The 17,182-nt window shown below is 39.2% G+C and overlaps 1 protein-coding gene across 3 annotated transcripts in view; it reads left to right on the forward strand.

Annotated features, from left to right (window-relative positions):
• NUMB (NUMB endocytic adaptor protein) overlaps positions 1–17,182 on the forward strand; it is a 102,160-nt gene that overhangs the window by 82,169 nt on the left and 2,809 nt on the right. For 2 of the 3 annotated variants that reach the window (XM_080618782.1, XM_080618783.1), the window contains exons 4-8: positions 7,268–7,342; positions 9,299–9,439; positions 10,948–11,149; positions 13,439–13,741; positions 15,563–15,712. In XM_080618782.1, the coding sequence (XP_080474908.1) occupies positions 7,268–7,342; positions 9,299–9,439; positions 10,948–11,149; positions 13,439–13,741; positions 15,563–15,712 (871 nt within the window). The remainder of the gene's footprint in view (positions 1–7,267; positions 7,343–9,298; positions 9,440–10,947; positions 11,150–13,438; positions 13,742–15,562; positions 15,713–17,182) is intronic. The other variant, XM_080618784.1, reaches the window with a different exon arrangement.

Consider the following 17,182-nt stretch of genomic DNA (forward strand, 5'->3'; position numbering starts at 1 on the left):
GCATGATGCCTTTTCCATTAACCTTGTCTAGTTTATTAAAAAAAAAATAATCTTGTTTAACAAGCATTTTGCTGAGAGCAAAATTAACCATCACCTAAAAATGAGGTAGCTTCTGGTGAATCTCTTAGCTTTTGCTGTCTTTAAAGGCTGTTATTTAGTCTAATGCAATACTCATTGCTCAACTTGGCAGCAGCATCCAACCCCTGCTCATTATGTACACAAAACTGTGATTAATCCATTAGTTTTTCCTCCTAGTTTTCAGAATATCCTGTTCAAATACATAATCATTCCTGCCTCTAAAAACTAAGCTTTAGGCTGACTGAACTAAAGAGATGTTCTTTATACAGTACTGAGTTGCCATAAATATATTACAGATGATTGGTAAAAAGTTCTGTGGAAGGACATCAGGCAGAGAGGTACACAGCAACAGAAATCAGGAAATGCAAAGCCGAGATTGACACTCCCTTCTTAACTTTGTGTTTCCTGGCTTTTGTTGGCTTGCGTCAGAACCATAGCTTTGTTTTAAATACAACCTTGTTTAGCAATCAATTCTTGAGACACTGCCTCAGGATACTTGTAACAATATTTTTAATGTAGTATTGTTATCAGCAATCAACAGGTTGGAATTGCGCACTGATAATTTGGGGTCAGGGGCTGTCACAAAGACAGTCTCATTTGCAATTCTCCACCTCCTTGCTGTTAGCACTATACCATAGCTTTCTTACAAGTGAAACAATTTGGAAAGATAGCAGGAACAGCGATATGCTTCCTGTCAGCTTCCCTCCAACACAGTGCGGCATGTGACTGTGCTCGCAGAGCACCAGGGCCTGCTGAAATGTTCTCTCAAGAGATTGGTTCAGATCTCGCAGTTTTCTTTTCATGGCCTGGTAACAAAATCAAGCCAGTAAACTGAACTGCGTGCAAGTATGCTTAAGGTTGCGTGCTGCCTTTTTTGGAATGTGAATTGTGCAATCGGTATAACTGCTTCCAGGCTGAAGAAATTTGGGGAGTTGTAGTTCAACTCTTAGTATCTTTGCACCTCCTTAACTGTCTGTCCCTATCCGAGCTGACTTTAAAGGGTCTGTTCAACCTATCAGTTGAGTTGTAGAATGAATATCTAGTATTTGTATAAATCTTGTATAAAGCCTTCCAAGGTTTAGAAAGAGTGAAAGAGGAAAGGATCTCACTTCTGTTCTAGTTGTACGGCAAGGTAAGATGAAATTTCTCACTGTACAGAGAAGACTGCGTAAGATGTGAGGTGTAGGAGTAACATGTAAACCAGAGCAACAAATAAAAGGAATAAAATGAAACAGTGTTTAACCCTGCTTTATACTAGCCATACATGCTTCTCCAGTTTACAAAGCATTTGCTTGGGGGAAAAAGTGGTCAATATAGAGCAAACTTGACTGTAATTCTGGAGTTAGAACTTTGCATTTCACAAGAGCCCATACAGTACTTTTATTGTTTAACCACCATATCTGCTGCCAAGTTTGGTTTATAACCTAACTAAAAGGGACTAAACAAGGAAGAGTGAAAATAAAGTAACAACTTTGCATGAAATTGGGGCTGAGGTTCTCTTCTTTCCACCAATTTCAGGGCAGTAGTTGATTAGAATTGTGTGTGTGCCTTTGATCTGCATTTTCATGGGATTATTTTCACATTTGCCTGTCGCACCTTCTCATGGATAACTCTAAAACCCCCTTCCTTTCCCTCCAAACCCTATTCTTGTGTGTGCTTGTTGGTTTGAAACCCTGGGACATTTTAGCTACCTACAGTAATAGCGCTCGACTTGTCCCCCCTGTTCCTCCAGGAAAGGAAGTTCTTCAAAGGCTTCTTTGGAAAAGTAAGTTTAATGCCTCGTTTGTGCTTGCACTATAAGGAGTTACATCCCTGGTATAGCACTGTCTTAAAATCAGGGTGTTGAGAGTCCCCTAATCCATTTCAGAATATTTGCTGCTAAAACCAACTTGGAAATACGTTGATCAAGCAAAGAATATGGTTAAAAAAGCAACCTGAAACAAAAACTTAAATCCATATGGGCTGTATTGGAAATCCAATGTTCTGAAGTTATTTGGTCTTCCTGAAAAAAATGTAATTTTTCCTTTTAAACCCTTAAACTTGTGCCAGCCTATATCACCTGGGCAAATACGTACAGAGCAGTTGGGGTCTGTGCCCTGTGCGTGCTTCGTGATTGGCTGCCTGGCACCATGAGTTGACCTCCAAATGGTAGTGTTGGGAGAAAGCAGTGTGCCTACGCATGCTATCTCTTAAACCTTTCTTTTTTGAGCACAATCCTAATTCCAAGGTATATGAAGATGAGGCCAGGCATTTACCTACTATGTTTTTCTAATTGCAACTCAATAACAAAGAAATTCACTGTTCCATCATTGAGGACAGTGTCTTGGGTATGGTAGGCAGTACGTGTAAACCTCTTAAAGAGCTCTCTCTCTCTCTTATGTCTCATCTGTGTCCTACCGCTGCATTTAAAATTCCTGTAAAACGTTTTCATTTAGTTTTCATATACAGTTAGTCTAAGATATGGCTTCTGAAGTATCTTTTTATAAAATGAATCTTATCTTAAATAGAAACTAACAGGTTTGTAACTTCTATCTATATGAAAGTCTTTTGGAGCATATTATTCTCTGGTCACAGATTTGTTTTGGCTCTGCTTAGGGAGTAAATAAGTTTTGGGGTTTTTTTCTTCGCTTTTCACTCAAATAGTGATGCATGTCATATAGAGTCAGCTATTTCCCCAATTCAGGTTTTTTTTCTATGATCTGTGAAAGTACACATCTGAAGTGTCATAATGGTAAAGTAAGAGGCTCTTAATTTTTAGTTTATTTTCTTTTAGGGCCAAAATACCATAGGTGGGAGATCTGCCAGATTAATTAGATCATTCGTATGGGCAAATGAAATTCCAGAGCAGGAGTTTATAAAGACTGGAGTCAAAACATGCCATTCGCTTCACAACCAGAAATGCTGAATACTACTCTGTTTAAAGCACTACCTCAGCCTGATCAGATATGTTAGTTCTCTTTCTGCCTGTTGGTACTAACTTATGTTAGGGTACATGAGAAAGCAAAGATGTAAAAGGATAGATATTTGCAGAGCACTTAATTAAAAAAATCAAAACCAGATTTTTATCTATTAAACATTCCAACTTCCCTATTACATCTTAGTTGCTCTTTTATGAAATCTGGTACTTTACCACAGTCTTGTAGATTTGCTTTGTCTTTTATTATAATATTTCACCAAAGAGAGACCTACTGCTTCAGCCTGTGAAGTTTCATTAGTTAGCACTGAAACCAATTATATCCATAGTATTTAGATATCCCCACAGCATCAGTGTGGCAGTGCCTTTATTACAGCTTTGCCCTACAATGTTAACCCAAGTCTGGGGAAAACAGCAAAAAAAGGGACAGCTGTTCTCTTATTAATAATTGATAAGTACTGATAACTGTAATATCTTTTGGCTCTCTCATCTGTAATTTCTCTGCAGATGCTTTGCATTGGGATTAATTTAATGTTCCAAACTGCAGAGCTGCTTCAAACACGCTAGCAGCTTTCAAAGAGTCAGTCCAGACAGATTTGCTGCTTTCTCTGTCCATATTTTTCTCCCCCTAAAAGGTAAATCTGACAGATTTCTGTTTAGAAATGTTCAAGTATTTAGTATTGGAAATAATTTCTTTTATACTTTAAATAAAAATGAGAAGTCTGTTGATCGCTCCAGGTTAGGCTTCTGCAGTTTTATTTTGCATGGCATATGCAGCATAACCAAATCAACTGCCTTTTTAGGCAGCTCTTCGTATTTTAAGGCTAAAGATTTTCTGTTGAATAGTGTAGTACAGATTTTATGATCTTTCGTGTTTTGCTTCCGCTGAATGCATGCATTTCTTGTCACACAATGTTTTATACAATCTGAAATGAAGAATTTTCTTTATATATTCTTTAGACTCCAGATACATCTTACAGCTATTTTGAAGTCCAAGGATAGCATAAAATAGGCAAAAATATTAGAAACAATTTAGAAGTATTTACAAAGTGCATTTTGGGGAAACTTTAATTTTGCTCTGGTATCTTTAGAACTTCGTTTTCCACCTTATAGGTGCTACTTACCTTGTCTTTTTTTCTTTTTTTCTTGTGGTTGCCCATCTCTAGGGCATTGCCAGCTTGTCAGAGAGGTTTCTCTCATGCCCATCCTGCAGTGGTCCTGCTTTATCTTCAGTCTGTCAGGACTGATGCCTCCTCTCCTGCCCTCCTGGAAACCTCTGAGGACTCTGAAGTTGGTCCAGATAATGAATTTCATAATGGCACAGATTACTGACCTCCTAAGTGCTGAGCAGCAAGATTTCTTATTGGGGCTGACTTAGCAGTGACAAATCAGGCTCCCAGGAGTCAGTACCACAGATGGCTCTACTCCAGCAGTGCTGTCATCCAAAAGCTCTTGAACATGAAGACAAGTTACTGATATGGATGTCTAGACAAGTCCCTTGGTAGCAACATTTAAGACCCACTGTTCAGTGGATATTGGCTATTTGCTTTGAATACTGTTGTTTGGAGTCACCTGCCTTGCAGTGCTTATTAGATAGGCTGTGATCCTGTGTTATCCTGCTGTGATAGGCTGTGAATGCCTGTGATAGGGGTTCACTTCCCATGCAGTATCTTGCATCCAGTCTGATCTTTGTCCAGTGTGTGCCAGAAGTACAAATGCTCATATCTGTTTTGTAATGACAATTAACTTGGTAATTTCCCACCCATAATGGAGCAGTACTTTGATTTGTGTATCCAATATAAACTGATTTGGAGAAGTATGTAGGCACAGATAAGCTGAGGATTGAGTAGATAGGAAAATCATGTTGCCCAACAGTAGAAGATGTGTGTTTGGGATAAAGACTGTAAAGACTTACCCCTTCTAAGTGCTGTATCCACCATAAATCTAGAAGAAGGAATTGGGAGAGCAAAGTGTGTTTTGTTTTTCTCTTGGTGTAGCAAACCCACATTTCATTGTCTTGTTTGAAGAAGCTTGCATTTTCAGTGGGAGAGGAGGACTTAGCCCTTCAGCCTTTTCATTTTATTCTGAGAAACATGAAATTCCATGTCTTAGCTATGTCTACATCCTCATTTGGTGAAACAGCAGATGAGAAGTAGCTCTGCTGAAGATCAGTACTGCTTTATGAAGTACCCAGCTCGATTAAACTTGACTTTAATGCAAACTTGAGGAACAGTTCCGTATTTCCGCAGAAACAAGTTTTTATTGTTTGCTGGGGAAGGACATGTATCTCTCTTCCTAATGATGGTAATCTAAGCCAGTTACCTGCAGGCATTGTCTTGTCTTGATTGTATTTTCTTGAATAAAGACTTCAAGACAATTAATATCTTATAAGAAACTGGTACTCCTTTTTGAAACAGTTCAAGGAGACAGACTTCTACAGATCGTTTGTTTTGGGGATTGATAGGGACCTTTAGGCTATGGAAGCTAGCTGAGCATTGAAAATACAGATTATATTCTGTGGGTATTGATATTTACTGCTTTAAGACCAAAATTTAGAAGTGACTTTAAAGGCTGCAGTATTTTTTCACACGTATGATGGCAAATTTAAGTACATCTTCCTTTGTGAAAGTTATGGGCATTCCAGAACATGTCAGTTTAAACCTTCTCTGAGGTATCCAGCAGGCTGGATGGACATTTAGAAACTTGCTTCTGCAAGCACTTCTCCATAGCTTGCTTTCATGCTGTGCTTATTTGTTCTCTTTTCTCTTTTAATCACTCTTCCGTACAAGTCAGTGCCATTATCTGTTCTCACCAAGCATTTTGAAAAAGCTCAGGGTGTCATTGCTGCTTTGAAATTGGGACAGATAGATAGTTCCTCCCCAAAACTAAACACAAGTTCTGCCAGGCTCGTTCTCTTCACACTTAGTGCTTTCTCTGAGAATGAAACCAATGTGATGTAACAGGAGACATTTGGTTCCAAGATATTTCATTCTTACAGGGTTAAAATCAGTGTTGCATACTTGGAACATGTGGTAGCTTATGCTGGAATGTCCTTGCTCCATTGCTTGCCATATGAATATAAATTTTATACATTAGCAATGAACTATTAAAAAATAAAAACAAAATAATTGCAGTACTTGCATGAAGCCACTAGCAGATACCCCCTCATCTTTTTTGTTGTTGTTGCTCTTGCCACTCCCTGCAGTGGTCTGTGGTGGGTGCCATTAGTACTCATAAACTATGTAAACCCAGCGATTGAAAAAACATTATAAGGAGAATATTTTATTAGCTGGCTTAAAGTATGGGGCTTGTGAATTAACGCAACAGTTTAAGAAACAATTTTTCTAGCAGTAGTTCTCTGTAACAACCAGTAAAGTTACATGGACATTTTGTACCTATTTTCTATTCAATGAATTAGTTTCAGAAGAATATTGTGTTAAGTGTTTATACTTTTTTCTATAACTTTCCTGTAAAAAGTAAACAGTTTAGGAAGAATCTGTAGTTTAAATGGCTCCTGAAGCCTTCCTGTGTTTCCCACTTTTACTTAGCCTCAGCTTGTGGCAGCTGAAAGTTCCCACAGTCAGATCTTGGATAAAGGCCAGAGCGCTCCTCGCCGTGTCAGCCGGCCACGCACCATTGCTTTTTCCAGATACACACCAAATGGCTAAGAAATAATACTTTTGCACTTCTCTTCCAAGATGTGACATTTAGCTCTCAATAAATAGTGGAATATGTTTGGATGATTTATCTTGGCATTAAGCTTATAACATAGTAACTGACAATTTCTGGGTGCTTTCAACACTGGTTTAAGGTGATGCCATGATTCTGCTATGCGACTATTGGGGCAGAGGGTAGGGCTGGTGGAAATACCAGGTAAGAATTTTCCTATGTTTAAACTCGTGCTGAAGAAGCTACCTGTGGTGTAACTCCTTATTGAATTAGTGTCTTCTGACTCCTTAGTGGAATTCTTCACCCACTTGGCCAGTCTTGAATTCTTTACTGTCAGTGGAGGTACACCTTTTTTTTGCCTCCACCTGTGCTGTGCCCTCTCCCCATCCCCACGATGTGCTGTTTCTGAAATTACCGGCTTTGGCTTGGCTCTCTGAATGTTTTGCAACTTGGATTGACTATTTGGCTCTGGGTACCCTACTGACCATGGACTTCATCTACACTTAATGTTACGGTTCTTCAAAGGGGAAGCGGGTGGAGATCTGATGCTGTTGGGCTAAAACTGTTTTGGTTTTCTCTTTTCTTTCCTTTTCTTTTTTTTGAAAGTCTGGGAAGAAAGCTGTTAAAGCAGTCCTGTGGGTTTCGGCGGATGGACTCAGAGTCGTAGATGAGAAAACAAAGGTTAGATTTGCCTGGACAAAAGTTTTAAATCACTCTATAAGAATATATGCACCATAACTTTAAAGACACCAATCTTTATGTTAGTGCAAATGTTGGTATTTGAAAGGAAGACTGAAGTTTATAATTACTTTAATCATTTCTTGCTTTGTAAACATATATATGCCTGCTAATTTTTTTCTCCACTTAATTCCACACTACTCTCAAAACATTCCATAAAATGTGACAGGTAGCACAAGCTTGGAATATTTTTTGTTGCATTTACTGGGAGAACCTTTTTTCCCCAATAATGTTCTGTTGACATTGAACTTCTCAAAGTCCCTTGACTTTGTTCTGCACCACTGTAGAAGGCTGCAATAGTAATACATGGGCAAACTCATGTTAATCAATATAATTTTCAGGGCAGCCAAATCCTAGGATGGTTCTGAGTGAACAAGAGCTAGCTTCCAAAAGTGAAATAGGGCATGTTGTGCCTTCAGACTCAAACTGAATAGTAACTGAGTATAAAGTCTGTGATTTCTAATTCTGAGATGTTGGTCTGAAGTGGAAGACTAATGTATTTGTAGCATCCTTCTAGATTGTTTTATATTTTTTTTTATTGTGAAATAGCACCATATGTACCACCAGGGTGCCTGTGTGCAAGTAATAGCGAAGAATTCTTGCTTTTATCTTGATGTAGACAATTAGAAATAATAGCTTTAGTTATGTCTCTATAAGTGTACTAGTATTTTAAAAGATGGCATGGCTGTTGGAACAATTTTAACTTTCAGTAGTCTGAAATTAATTCAGTTTCATATATTCATGTCAGTTAGCCCTTACTTTTGTCAACCTAAAAGATGATTTCTGCAAACCAACACTTTGAAGCACATAGAGAATAATTCATATCCCTTTTCAATATGACTGCCTGTTGGATACCTGCTCTGTGACTGCTGTTATGGTGTTATGGTTTCATCAGCACTAAACTTACTGTCTCATAAGAATTCAGTTTCTAATACAAACATACCGATGGGTGCATTCAGTCTACTGATTGCCTCATTTAAAAATAATAATAATACATGTATTATTTTTAGAAATGTTGCTGTTTATATCTTATCTTTTAAAATTGAATTTTGATGAGTTGTGCAGACCCTGAAGGTTGTTAAAAGTATAGGACTTAAAAAGAGAATATACTGTTGCCTCCTGGTGGTTGAATACATTAGAACAGGTGCCAAGTACTAAGCACCAACCAAAAGAACCAAAAAAATATTGAAATGTAATTTTTAACAAAGATGGCATTGTTCTTAACTATTTCCTTTTTAGAAACACTTCTCACATCAATCTATGGGAACAAATCATAGAATTCTGAATTGTAGAATCATAGAATAGTTAGGGTTGGAAAGGACCTTAAGATCATCTAGTTCCAGCCCCTCTGCCATGGGCAGGGACACCTTGCACTAGACCATGTCACCCAAGACTCCATAACAGTGCTGCTGGTGCTTTTCTACCTGCATCCCTACTTAGCTAATTGGCAGATCAGCTTTTGGTCTTTCTGTAGCATGTGCTAGACCTTGTCACACTTGAAGACCTCTCCTGTAAGTTTCAACATTGTGATTAACCACAGTAAATATTTTTTGATTGCAAAACTCCTGGAGCTGCTGTAAAAATAAAATAAAACAAAACCATGAGTTCCATAATCTAGAGAAGAGACCTCAGGAATTGTTCGGCTCCTTTAATTCTTACATGGTGCCTTGGCACACTTCTACCAGAGTTGGCTGGTGGAAAGTTGTCATCTGTCCTTTTTGTTTCATAATAGGAATAGATTCTGAATGGTGAATTCACTGGCATAGTCACATCAGGTTACCCTCTTTGTACTATAATTCATCTTCTTGCAGTTAACACTGAAAATAACTTGTTCAAGTGTTTCTCCTTATTTCCTCACATTTCTTTTATTGGGGGCGGGGGGGATTTTCTCCCCTTTAGGATCTTATAGTTGATCAGACAATAGAGAAGGTTTCTTTCTGCGCACCAGATAGGAACTTCGACCGGGCATTCTCATACATCTGTCGAGATGGCACAACGAGACGCTGGATATGCCACTGCTTTATGGCTGTAAAGGACACGGTAAGTTTAATGTATATGTGTCCAACTCTTCCAGCTACTAGCTGGAAGTTATGCTCAGAAAAATTAAGTACCTAGAATACTGCAGTGTGTTTTGATGTCAGCTAAAATATTACTTAGTCCTTGAAAATTATTTTAGTTCTAATTCTTTATATCTGAATTACTTGATATCCTTTCGTAGTGTCTTCTTGTGGAAAGAAGTGGTGCCTAGCATGTGTATAACAGGAATGCAATCAGCCTTAGATATCTCTAGCAGAAGGGAACTGCTCTTTTAAAAACAGACAGAAGATATTCTCATTTGAAAATATATACAGAAAAAAACTGAAACATGACAGGTTTTTTAGGATAAAATCATAGCGTGTAAATACAGACTGGTTATGAATGCAGCCTCTTGTATGTGAATGTTACCTTGAATGGAAGGTCATCTGAACCTTAAGGGATGAGGCTAAACTGCATTTAATTAGCATCCTGTTTGTTTTGAAGTGATAGAGATTTTTCCAGTAGAAGGTTTGAAAGTAAGTTACCTCCATCAGTCTCTTGCTGTGTAGACTTCAGTTATTTAATTCTGTGATCTGACCTTTTCCTCATTCTGCTTTTTGTCGAATCCTGCCTATGCTATACAAAACACTTGAAACCTCATGCAAAATTCTTGCATGAACTCCACATAGCTGCATGTTCAAAGCAATTGTACTTGACAATTTATCATTGTTCTTTAAAGAGAAACAATGAAGTTAGAAATTCCCAGCTAAACTTACGTTACAGCTGGAGCTTTTCTATTTTGCTCTCTGAATAACAAGTCAATTCACTTACTGATTACAATAGATGAGTTGAGCTACTGGCAGAAACAGTGCCTCTGACTCAACTGTAGCCACTGTATCAGCTGAATTGCTGGACCTCCTCCAATCTGAATTTCCTTTCCCTATTGCAGCTATTGGGTAGTGGATCCTTTAGACCTCACTGATTAATAATGGAAGTGCTTTTCAGAAGGCACTCTCAATACCAACTTCTGCATTTGGTCATGGTCATTAAAAGGTGTAAGCAGTCACCGCTGTACTTCTAGTTTTCATCCTTGCACTCAAGCGTGGTGTCTCCCTGAGCCCTCTGTCAACTTCCTTCGTCTGAGAGTAGCACTTACCTGTCCATCGGGACTTAACACCCACTTAAGATGTGGCTTCATAAGAGTTTCTTTCTGCACAAATGTATCCAGAGGCAAGGGATCAGTGCACGCAGGTTATGGCGCTAGCATCTTAGTAGCAGCTAAACTAAACAGATTATCCAACAATCCGTTTCATTTCTGGGTGGCCTTCTTGAACACTGCTTGTGCATTAGTAGTGGGGAGTCTTTATATTACAGGTTTAATTTTAGAGCCATACAAAAGGTGGCCAATTACAGTAGTTCTCTAATGCCTTAATTAGATTTCTCTTGCAAAAGCAGGTTATCGTATTGCAATGCTTGAAGCACATGTATGTTTCTGTTCCAGTTACTGTATGATGCAATGTTGTCTTGTACAGGGGGAAAGGTTGAGTCATGCCGTGGGCTGTGCATTTGCAGCATGCCTGGAGCGAAAGCAGAAGCGAGAGAAGGAGTGTGGAGTGACTGCCACCTTTGATGCCAGCAGAACCACATTCACTAGAGAGGGGTCATTCAGGGTCACTACAGCTACTGAACAAGCAGAGAGAGAGGAAATTATGAGACAGATGCCGGATGCTAAAGGTACGGGGTGCAACTTAAACAATCCTCTGTAGTGAGCAAAACCAGCACTGAGGTGAATTGGAGCCTGGGCAAGGACTGAGGCTTAATATCCTTGCAACATTCCCCCTCTTTAACCTCCTTATGTACAAATCATATTCTCAGACACTTGTCACTTCAAAGGATGAAAAATGCTCCCAGATTTACTTGTGGTGCGTTTTCCCACATCTCCTGTAGAAAAAAGTACAAGTGACTTCATATATTAAATCTGCTTCTGCTTTGTTTTGTCAGCCTGCTTTATGGCAGAGATCACCATAGAACATACTAAAAAGCCGTACTAGAAAGATGTTGTAAAAGTATAGCAAGTTAGCCAGACATTGTAGTCTAAATCTTATGGTAAATGAACAGAAAATTGTATGCAATTTTCTTAGAAAATAATGTATTTTTATTTTCAAGACAGGTTACAAAGTGTATGTATAGAGCTATATTGCATGAGGGAAGAACAGATCAAGCACAGTGTGCTTTCCAAAAAAAAAAAAAAAAAAAAAAGCTAAAGCAACACCCTTACCCCCCATAAAACACATAACTGATGCACTGGTAATTACACTCAAAACTAGTAACTAACTGATTGGAGAGGAGTTCATTTTCTTAGCCATTTAAAAAACGATTTAGTGTTCTAAAATTCAAATGAAAGTAGAACTTATTACTCAAGTTTTATTACAAGTAGTGAAGTTCTACAGCTAACAAAAAGTTAAGTATTATAAATATTGTTCATAGCCCTCTTTACAGTGGAGTTGAACTTCTGTTTCAGCGGGTTCCACAGCAAGTTTTATGCTGCCACTCGATTGCAAAACTTTAATCTTCGTTTTCATCATCCATCTGCTTGTTTCCCATACATTAGTTTTAGAATGTGCTAAATGAAGCTTAAACACAAGGCCTTTGTTACTTGAGGGCATGAGTCAAAGTCTTGACTCAATGAAGGTGTGTGAAATCCTTTCCAAGAAAGACTGATTAGAAAGGTTTCACTTGAATGAGCAGCTGCAACTCATGGGTACTGAAGCTTGCAAGACAACATAATTAGTTCCTCCTACCATTCCAGCTCCTCAGAAATCTCTAGTGTGACTCTTCTCCTTACCAGACTTCCAGTTATTCTGTTGATGTATCAACAAAAAGTCATTCTTTTTCCTGAAATGTTTGGAAAGCAATGTAAGTAAAACAGGAGTTCACACCAGGATAGTGAGATTTCTCCTTCTCCTGCTGTGTTGATGAGCTGTGTTTATTGCCCCCAAAGCCAATCCAATTACAACATGGGTGAGAGAGAGTTTTCCTAGAGATGGAAAAATTCCCATTATTCTTCCAATCATAAGTGTCGTGAGTTAAACTAGGCTTAATCCTACATTTCTGCCATTAGGTCTGGCTGACAGGAGCATCATGGTGCTGTGCAAAACCCTGCAAAATGAAGCAGCTGACTTTAAGTTGGGGAAGTTTGCAGTGCAACCAACTAATCATGGGTTGGTAATATTACAGCTAAACTCAGCTGTGATGCTACCATTTATAAATACATTTAGCATTTATGTAAATACAGCTTAAAGAAGACACAGGAGCTCACTGTAAATGTGCCTGGTGTTAGCAAGGCCTGTCAGCTCAGAGGCTGGACCTACCTTGCAGCCCACTTCCATCTATCTATAAATGTGTTTCCTGGAGGTGCTGGGGAGCTGCAGTCTGAGCACTGAATACAGCTTAACCTGTTAAATGCTGCTCCTGCCTTTGGCCTGCTGAAGCTTGTGCAGTGTGTTTGGCTGTTGCTGCTGATTCTGCAGGGCTAGGAGGGTGACCTTCAAACGAAGGTCCTAGAGCTGGGTTCTTCTCTCTGCTGTTGCTGAGCTATGTCACCCTAAGTCACTTAATGCAGTTTGCAGTAGTATTTTGGCCATAGTTCTGTATGAGGCAATAGTAAAGGTCTCAAACACACAATACACTTTTCAGTCTTAGTCATAAATTAATTTCAAGTGTTTCTAGAACTGGGGTCTCAGGAATAGCTAGAAAGAATACATACATAAGGCCAGCATTTCCAGGAAGTAGCTAGCCTTAGGAAGTTTTGCTTTGGAGACTAGATGTGTGTAAAGTGACATAGTAAAGACAATGAGGGTATACAGAAGTGTTTTTTCTGCTGTGATATTAGGAACTCGTTTGGAAGAGCACTAGTTATGCAAATTCCCACATTTTTTCTTATCAAAACAAATGGGAGTAGTGGCAGGCAGTTGAACACTACTACTTTGCTTTACTCTTCTAACCTCACCCTGTTTCCTCCAGCAGTTGAAACAGAAGTGAAAACAGTAGCATCAGGTGCTGCACCAAACAATACTGCCCCTTCTTCTGGCTCACCAACCTCTCCTACTGCTGAAGTTGTTGCCTCTCTGGATAAAGAAATGAGCAATCCCCACGCTATTCCACGGAGGCATGCCCCTATAGAACAGCTTGCCAGGCAAGGGTCTTTCAGGGGCTTCCCTGCCCTTAGCCAAAAGATGTCTCCTTTTAAACGCCAGTTGTCTTTGCGAATAAATGAGCTGCCTTCAACAGTGCAAAGGAAGACCGATTTCCCCATGAAAAACTCAGGTAAAACCAAATGGTTCCAATGAAACATTACCTTAAATTCTGTCTCCTTTCCTTCTCTGTGGCTTCAAATAACTCCTTATTTTCTAGTAAATCCTTCTTCCTGCCTCATGTGGATCATTTCTCATGAACAAACATCACCATGTCAGAAAACTTCTGCTTTGGGAATAGGCAAGGATTTCAAATGCAGTATTCGCATGCAGAAGACAAGCAGTTCTAATAACTACCTGAAATGTTGCAGCACAGCTTAAAATGCTCTAGGAATGGGTGTTGGTGAATTAGTAGTTGCTGCCTTTTCTCTCTGAGTCACTAAACCAGTTCTTCCACTTAATGCCAGGGCATCTTGAGAGACAAATCCCTTCAAGGCCTTAAGCATTTGTCATCGGATCATGTGATGATTTTCTGTGGTCTGTCCTTCTGCCTGTCTGAATTCTTCTTTTTGAGAGCAATGAAATGGCTTTTCACCGTGCATTAAAGAAACTGTACTGTTTAGATGGTACAGCTGGCTGCACCAGTAATGTGCAGCACAATTTTAACATGATGGTAGTGGTTTTCTAGAGTCATCCCAACAGAAACACATTGGGTGCTAAGTACCTTGCAAGATGTCCTAGAATCCCCTTAGCTGGGTTATCCTGCAGGCCAACTGTACTCTCACTTGGCAGTACAGCTAGTTTTAGGGTTCTAAGCTTTAAAGTAAAAACTGTTGTGGTAAACCCAACAAAAAATACCTAGTCTGACTTCTTTTATAATCCTTATTTGGTGACTTGTGCTTTAAGACCAGCTCAGAGTTTACCAGTTTTACACTAGTAGTGCACTGCTCGCTAGTGATACTTGCTGAGCATGCTGCAATCTGAGTTTTTCATGATTCAGAACATTCTTGATGCATGTTCCATCTATGCCGTTATCAGTGCTGCTTACTGTCATACCACATGCACTGTATTGGAGTATCCCTCAAAGAATCAAATTTTGAGCATGCCTCACCCTGAATTTTAGATATGTTGCATGTTGTGTCCAGACATCTAATGGGTTTTGTACTACTTTGCTTAATTTGCTTGCTCATGTTAGTTCTGTGCAATGAAGGACTGATGCTCAGTACTTCTGAAAAGCAGTACTGTAATAGTAATTAAAGTAATTATAATTAGTAATAATGAGAACATCTGGCAAGTCAGCAGGTTTACTCCAGATGTTACTTTATCCACATTATGCTAATACTTGGTTTAAAACTGAGAGTCCATTTTATTTGAGCATTCAGCTTTCACTTTTCATAATTCTACCACAAGAGTTAGGGTTTTCAGCTGCTGCTGAACTGAAGCAATCAACATTCTTACTCTAGAATTAACCTGCTGCTGTGCATTGCTGTCAGCACATTTAAACTTCATCTAGTTACTGTGGAAGTACGTTGTTGGAACACTTAAATCTATCATAAGTATTTTCATTTCAAAGAGTGCCAAATCTTAGTGCCATATCCTTGGTATGTTTAGCACTTTAATACTGAAAGATTTAGATCTCTACTGAAGCTATAGAAAACCCTTTTATTTTCTGAAATTAACATCCTCTTGCATTAGCACAGAGAAGCAGTAATAATTGACTTTAAATCTGGAATGCTGATCTCCTTACCCTCTTGACTTAGTTACAAAATACACTGATATGTTCTAGTTCAGGTCAGGTCTTCAACACTGATTTTTGAAAAAGCTGTTGTGCAAATCAGTAGAAGGGACATCCAGGACAGAGGGAGCTAATTACATTTCAGTTTCACACTGGTAGTTGTAAATTGTTTCTGTATCCTTTAAACTTCCAATTGAATGAATTTTATTTACATTTCAGTCCCTGAGGTAGAAGGGGAAACAGACAGCATCAGTGCCCTGTGCTCTCAGATCACCAGTGCTTTCAGTGCACCATCAGAAGATCCTTTCTCTTCGGCCCCCATGACAAAACCAGTGACAGTAGTTGCACCACAGTCTCCTGCCTTTCAAGGTTTGTGATTTCTTTGTGTGCTGTGATCATGCTTGATGAGGCTTGAGTGCACGTAACATTGCTTTCCAGTAACATGTGATCTTAATTTTTTGTGCAAGTCCTGTTATCAGTATTTTGGGGGAGTGCATCATGCTTTATTCATCTTGTCTGTTTAGTTTGCGTGTGTTTTTGTTTCTAACAAAAATGTCATGCACCTACCACACGATAGTTACCTGTAAAAGGGACTAGCTTTGATATAATGGTTATTTTAACATTCTTCCTCCTGAACTGCAAAAACCTTACCAACTGTGTGTCACAGGAACCAAATCCCACAAGAGAAGAGATTTTATGCCACCACATGATTACTGTTTTTCACACAAACTCTTAGATAAGTTGTGGAGAAATGCCAACTATACAACTTATAGCAGCCTCTAATCTTCATTTCACTGATATGCTTTTATACAAATTGCATGAAAAAAGAACCTGTCCTTGTTAAATGCAGTTATTGTTACTTTGCATCTACAATCTGCTCTTCTTTTGAATCTACAATTAATCATGCAGTAACTCCTGGTGAGCTGTTTCTATTCTCTATAAAAACAACTGTCGTGGTTTAAGCCCAGGCCGTAAATTAGAACCACGCGGTCTACTCCCCCCCCGCCCTCTTTCTTCCCCCTGCTCCTGGAGGGACGGGAAGGAGAATCGAAAGAATGTAACTCCCACGGGTTGAGATAAGAACAGTTTAATAACTAAGGTATAACACAAACCACTACTGCTACCACCAATAATAATAATGATAAAGGAAATAACAAGGGAAGAGAATACAACACCTCACTGACCTGATACCTCGCCCCCACCCAGCAGTGATCCAGCCCTTCCAGGAACTCTCAGTTCTACATCCTGGGCATGACGTGCTGTGGTACAGAATACCTGTTTGGGTCAGGTGTCCTGTCTCTGCTTCCTCCTGGCTTCCCCTCCTCATGAGACTCACAAAGTCCTTGGTCAGAGTAAACATTCTGACCAGCAACTGAAAACATTGGTGTTATCAGTATTATCCCCAGGCCGAAAGTCAAAAACACAGTGCTGCACCAGCTACTAAGAAGTAGAAAAAATGACTGCTACTGCTAAACCAGGACAAATTTAACTTCACTTGGTCATCAGAACTCAGGGTCTCACCAAATACATAAAAATCCACCATCCCACAATTCTGTTAACAAGCCTTGGCTTGGTGAAATGGAATTTACTGGCTTTATTAACTGTCAGTCCGATTTGGCTAATTTACACAAACTGCTGTCATGTGGAAGTGTCTAAAATTGTTGTATGTTGATACGTATGACATGGCCACTAATATTCCAGTCACGTGCATGCCTTGCATGAATTAATTGCACTGATGTTGTCTGCTCCCATTTTAGTTAATGGCACTGCCTCTGCCTTCTGTGTGCTTGCTGCTAAACCATCCCAAGCTGCTGTAGTGTCCACAGCTATGCCAGTTCG

Source organism: Psittacula echo (assembly GCF_963264785.1).
Source record: "Psittacula echo genome assembly, chromosome: 5".
NCBI lineage: Eukaryota > Metazoa > Chordata > Aves > Psittaciformes > Psittacidae > Psittacula > Psittacula echo.